We start from the raw sequence: 6,718 nt of genomic DNA, 5'->3' as shown, positions 1-6,718 counted from the left end.
CTGAAATACATTGACGCGGAAGAGTTACCTGCCTACTTAGGTGGAACAAAAACAGATGCAGATGGAAACCCCTATTGTCATAGCTTGGTACGACCCCACTTTCTACTATTCTGAACTTCCTTATGGTTGTCCATCAAGTTCCATGGTGATGGAGGCGCAATGGCCCAGTGGTTAGGGCAGCGGACTCGCGGTCATAGGATCGTGGTTTCGATTCCCAGACCGGGCGTTGTGAGTGTTTATTGAGTGAAAACACCTAAAGGCTCCACGAGGCTCCGGCAGGGGATGGTGGCGAACGCTGCTGTACTCTTCCACCACAACTTTCTCTCACTCTTACTTCCTGTTTCTGTTGTGCCTGTAATTCAAAGGGTCAGCCTTGTCACACTGTGTCACGCTGAATATCCCCGAGAACTACGTTAAGGGTACACGTGTCTGTGGAGTGCTCAGCCACTTGTACGTTAATTTCACGAGCAGGCTGTTCCGTTGATCGGATCAACTGGAACCCTCGACGTCGTAAGCGACGGAGTGCCAACAAGTTCCATGGTGACCAACTTATGACCACCACACCTAATCTGTTATTAGAAACCCCTATTGTCATAACTTGGTACAACCTCACTTTCTCTCATGATTAATCCAAACTTTCTTGAGGTTGTCCATGGCAACTATATTGGAGAAAATATGCAAAAATCGCGATTATTTATATATATAGTGGCTGTGTGGTAAGTAGCTCGCTTACCAACCATATGGTCCCGGGTTCAGTCCCACTGCGTGGCATCTTGGGCAAGTGTCTTCTACTATAGCCTCGGGCCGACCAAAGCCTTGTGAGTGGATTTGGTAGACGGAAACTGAAAGAAGCCTGTCGTATATATGTATATATATATATATGTATGTGTGTATGTGTTTGTATGTCTGTGTTTGTCCCCCCAACATCGCTTGACAACCAATGCTGGTGTGTTTATGTCCCCGTAACTTAGCGGTTTGGCAAAATAGACTGATAGAATAAGTACTAGGCTTCGAAAGAATAAGATTTGCTCGACTAAAGGTGGTGCTCCAGCATGGCCACAGTCAAAAGACTGAAACAAGTAAAAGCGTAAAAGAGTATATCATCATCATCATCATCATCATCGTTTAACGTCCGCTTTCCATGCTAGCATGGGTTGGACGATTTGACTGAGGACTGGTGAAACCAGATGGCAACACCAGGCTCCAATCTGATTTGGCAGAGTTTCTACAGCTGGATGCCCTTCCTAACACCATATATATATATATATATATATATATATATATATATATATATATATATATATATATATACATAAAATAAGGATAAAAATCACATTAATGATAGTTATCAGGTAGTCAGCATGGAAATAATCAATTTATATATTAAATTAATAATTATATCTATCTATCTATATATATATATATATATATATATATATATATATATATATATATATATATATATATATATATAAAGATAAAATTACTTGAAAATGGATGAGAGTAGAAAGAATTATTATTATTGTTGTTGTTGTATGTTTATATATTGAAAGACAAGTGTCACTTGGATAGACAAGAAAATGATTTCTAAGCCATTTAAAAAGAAACTAAATTCTAAATAGAATTCACAACATGAATATTGCAGTAAATGGTTATCATATTGACATTAACCAGGAGCTGTTTCCGTTTTTTTTTATTATTTTTTTTTTTCAATGCCAAAATATGTTCTGAGTGAAACACAATTTCCTCCCCTCCCCAACTTGTTGACATGGACTACTCAAGGATTGAAATTAATACAACATCGTTATAACGGAAGGAGTTTAACGACAATTGTTGAGTCATTAGAGAAGGGGGGGGGGGGCACGGTGTGTGTGTGTGTGTGTGTGAGTGATGTTTGCTTGTAAATATATTGCATTAATTTCATGTGAGTATATGACATAATGCTATATATAATTTGTATGTGGCTGTGTGGTAAGAAGTTTGCTTCCCAACCACATGGTTCTAGGTTCAGTCCCACTGCGTGGCACCTTGGGCAAGTGTCTTCTACTATAGCCTCAGGCCGACCAAAGCCTTGTGAGTGGATTTGGTAGGTGGAAACTGAACGAAGCCCGTCGTATGTGTGTGTTTGTGTGTTTGTGTGCCTGTCTTTGTCTCTCCCAACATCACTTGACAACCAATGCTGGTGTGTTTACGTCCCCGTAACTTAGCAGTTTGGCAAAAAAGACCGATATAATAAGTACTAGGCTTACAAAAGAATAAGTCGTGGGGTCGATTTCCTCGTCTAAAGGCGGTGCTCCAGCATGGCCACAGTCAAATGACTGAAACAAGTAAAAGAGTAAAAGAGTAATTCAACTTGTGATCTTTGGATAGAGAGCTAGATAGATAGATAGATAGACAGACAGGCAGACAAACACGCACACACACACACACACACACACACACACACACACACACACAGAGACAGAGTTCCACACCCATTCTCTTCCTCACTCCCAAACGTGTATCTTTCTTTCAACCTCACAACTTTCTACTTTTTGATTGTTGCTTTTATCCTTTGCAGATCTGTTTCGGAGGTAACGTCCCGAAAGAGTTCTACCTGGAGAACACAGAAGAATATGAGACCATGTTGAGCATGGTGGTGAAGAGTGGTGACATGGTCCAGCTGGAGCACAAGGTGGACTTTGCAGGAAGTATAATACAGTAAGTCTGGTTTGGTCTGGTGTGGAGGCGCAATGGCCCAGTGGTTAGGGTAGCGGACTCGCGGTCATAGGATCGCGGTTTCGATTCCCAGACCGGGTGTTGTGAGTGTTTATTGAGCGAAAACACCTAAAAGCTCCACGAGGCTCCGGCAGGGGATGGTGGCGAACCCTGCTGTACTCTTCCACCACAACTTTCTCTCACTCTTACTTCCTGTTTTCTGTTGTGCCTGTAATTCAAAGGGTCAGCCTTGTCACACTCTGTGTCACGCTGAATATCCCCCGAGAACTACGGTAAGGGTACATGTGTCTGTGGAGTGCTCAGCCACTTGCATGTTAATTTCACATCAACTGGAACCCTTGACGTCGTAAGCGACAGAGTGCCAATCTTTTTTTTTTTCACTTGCTTCAGTCATCTGACTGGCCATGCTGGAGCACTGCCTTGTAAGGTTTTAGTTGAACAAGTCGGAAAAAGTTGGATGAGTCTAATGGTGATTACAAAGGTGTGGCAGCTCGGAAAACTCACTCTCGTCATTCTAATAAAAAAAAGAACTCCTGAATTTATTGGTGAGATCCAGGCCATGATTGATGACGATTCCTCCAAGTCAATCAGATCCATTGCCAGAGATATGGGAGTGTCTGAATTTTCTTATCAGGCAGGTAATGCATGAAGATATTCGGTATTTCTCATACAAGATGAGAAAGGGCTAATTTTTATCCCAAGCCATGTAGGACAAGAGGAAAGACCACACTACAAAGCTTTTGAACAAACTCAAGCATCCCTTCCAATCGAACATGCTTTGATGTTTTTGGCTTAAATCCCAGCAATGGATCATTAAATGTGTTCATGGGAATTAAAGTATTGGAAAACATCAATACATTAGACTAACAAAGAAACAAGAAGGGTATCAGGTGTTCATGAAATGTGCTAATAATAACAGCTAAGTATCCCTTAAATCACAAATGTCTTAGCTTTTGCACAGTCGTATGAATTCTTGTTTGTAGAACACAAATTTACAAACATTTCCTGAAAATTCCAGGGGTCGTATGGGTTACTTAAAGCAGAATTCTGCCAACCTGTTTCGGTTCTATTTTTGTAAAAAAAAAAAAAAGAAAAATTACCTTCTCTTCTACTTTTAATTTTTTTTTTCGTTCAGGTGGGAATACAAAACAGACAGGCATGACATAGGTTTCGGAATTTTACGGAAGGTTCCAGATGGCACTGAAGAGGTTGTTCCGATTGAGAGAACAGACTGTTCCATACTCACCTTGGATGGTACTCACATATGTAAAGAACCAGGAGTATGTAAGTAAACAACATCTTATTTTATTCAACACATTGTCCCCCTCTGCCTCTCTCTATCTCTCTCTCCCTAAATCCAGAGATAATCATATTTCTATGACTGCAACACATACACATCATCATCATCATCATCATCGTTTAACGTCCGCTTTCCATGCTAGCATGGGTTGGACGACTTGACTGAGGACTGGTGAAACCAGATGGCTACACCAGGCTCCAATCAGATTTGGCAGAGTTTCTACAGCTGGATGCCCTTCCTAACGCCAACCACTCAGAGAGTGTAGTGGGTGCTTTTACGTGTCACCCGCACGAAGGCCAGTCAGGCGGTACTGGCAACGGCCACGCTCGAAATGGTGTATTTTATGTGCCACCCGCACAAGAGCCAGTCCAGGGGCACTGGCAACGATCTCGCTCGAAAATCCTTACACATGCTGCGGGCACAGGTGCCAGAAAGGCGACGCTGGGCACAGGTGCCATCCCGATTTCGCTTTCGCTTGCCCCAATAAGTCTTCGCAAGCTGAATTTTGTATCCATACACATTAAAACTTAGTGTTCATGCACTTAGTGTTCATGCACTTAGTGTTCATGCACTTAGTGTTCATGCACTAAGAATCTCTGCCAAGCGGCCTTATTCTGCATGCTTTAGCCTCTTTACTACTGCTGCAATCCCTCGTATATATTAAAATAATTGATTAACAGAAGCAGTATTAATATCAAAAGCCAATCTTTATCAACAACTTAACATGGATGTTGTGTTAGAATACAGAATACTGCATTATTTACCTTGTGGTTTCTGTGGAGGCGCATTGGCCCAGTGGTTAGGGCAGCGGACTCGCGGTCATAGGGTCGCGGTTTCGATTCCCAGACTGGGCGTTGTGAGTGTTTATTGAGCGAAAACTCCTAAAGCTCCATGAGGCTCTGGCAGGGGATGGTGGCGAACCCTGCTGTACTCTTCCACCACAACTTTCTCTCACTCTTATTTCCACTCCGCAGACACATGTACCCATAACGTAGTTCTCGGGGATATTCAGCGTGACACAGTGTGACAAAGCTGGCCCTTTGAAATACGGGTACAACAGAAACAGGAAGTAAGAGTAAGAGAAAGTTGTGGTGAAAGAGTACAGCAGGGTTTGTCACCATCCCCTGCCGGAGCCTCGTGGAGCTTTTAGGTGTTTTCGCTCAATAAACACTCACAACGCCCGCTCTGGGAATCGAGACCGCGATCCTATGACCGAGAGTTCGCTGCCCTAACCACTGGGCCATTGCGCCTCCACTCATAGGAAGGTAAGAGAAATGGAAAAGGTGTGAAAGAAGTGTTTGCAGGGATATGAGTGTGACACATTGTTATATTGAAGGAAGGTATGGACAAGGTTAGTGGATGAGGGAGAGAAGATGTAAGGTGTGTGAGAAAATAATAAAAAAATTGGAGAAAATTAATTTACAATACAACACTAGTAGAATTTTTTATTTTATTTCTGTTTAAGAATACAATTAGTTGAGGTATACACTTTTACTCTTTTACTTGTTTCAGTCATTTGACTGCGGTGATGCTGGAGCACCGCCTTTTTAGTCGAGCAAATCGACCCCAGGACTTATTCTTTGGAAGCCTAGTACTTATTCTATCGGTCTCTTTTGCCGAACCGCTAAGTTACGGGGACGTAAACACACCACCGTTGGTTGTCAAGCGATGTTGGCGGGACAAACACAGACACAAACATACACACACACACATACATATATATATATATATATATATATGTATGTATATATATATATATATATATATATATATATATATATATATATATATATATATATATATATATATATATATATATACACATATATATGATGGGCTTCTTTCAGTTTCCGTCTACCAAATCCACTCACAAGGCTTTGGTTGGCCCGGGGCTATAGTAGAAGACACTTGCCCAAGGTGCCACGCAGCAGGAATGAACCCAGAACCATGTGGTGGGTAAGTAAGCTACTTACCACACAGCCACTGCTGTGCCTATGTAGAAAAAAGAGAAGTATGCAATAGAAGTATTAACTCTCCTCATACCACCACCACCACCACCACCACCAACAACAACAACAACAACAACAACAATTTCTTTCTCATCTTCTTTCCTCTTTCTCTTCTTTGCAGATTTGATATGTTTTGACAATTCCTTCAGTATGATGACGTCAAAGGTTGTCCACTATCGATGTGAAGTCATCCAACCATGACAGCGAGGACTATAATGATGATGATAATGATGATGATAATGATGATGATAATGATGATGATGATGATGATGATGATGATGGCTATGACGATGACCATAATGAACTTTGATTTAACATGTCGTTGTTCAATGATGGCTTGTTAAATGGTTTTTTTTTTTTCCTTTACTGTACTCTGTACGTTTGGTGAAGAACTCTGTACTCCGTTTCTCTCTCTTATACATACACACATACACACACTCTCTTTTTCTCTGTGTCTGTATTTCCTCAGATCTGAATAATTTTCACTTTGTCCTGATATATATATATATATATATATATATATATATATATATATATATAATGTATGTGATTGTGTGTTTATCAATTGTGAATGTGTGTGTCATTGTGTATATATAAAAAATATTGTGAGTGATGTGAATGTATGTTATGTGTATATATCAATTGTCCATCCATGTGTGTTTATGGGTGTATAATATATATATATATATAT

The 6,718-nt window shown here is 40.7% G+C and overlaps 1 protein-coding gene across 1 annotated transcript in view; it reads left to right on the top strand.

Moving 5' to 3' along the window:
• Positions 1–6,465, top strand: part of LOC106879817 (retinal-binding protein) — a 34,045-nt gene extending 27,580 nt beyond the window's left edge. The window contains exons 10-13 of the mRNA XM_089346232.1: positions 1–87; positions 2,561–2,700; positions 3,854–4,002; positions 6,149–6,465. The exon at positions 1–87 is cut by the window's left edge and continues 20 nt beyond it. Of these exons, the coding sequence (XP_089202358.1) occupies positions 1–87; positions 2,561–2,700; positions 3,854–4,002; positions 6,149–6,228 (456 nt within the window). The 3' untranslated portion in view covers positions 6,229–6,465. The remainder of the gene's footprint in view (positions 88–2,560; positions 2,701–3,853; positions 4,003–6,148) is intronic.
• Positions 6,466–6,718: the final 253 nt, after the last annotated feature.

This window comes from Octopus bimaculoides, chromosome 30, assembly GCF_046866305.1.
Source record: "Octopus bimaculoides isolate indiv1 chromosome 30, ASM4686630v1, whole genome shotgun sequence".
Taxonomy (NCBI): Eukaryota; Metazoa; Mollusca; class Cephalopoda; order Octopoda; family Octopodidae; genus Octopus; species Octopus bimaculoides.
Note: the sequence above shows the minus strand (reverse complement) of the source record. Positions and strands in the feature narration are given on the sequence as shown.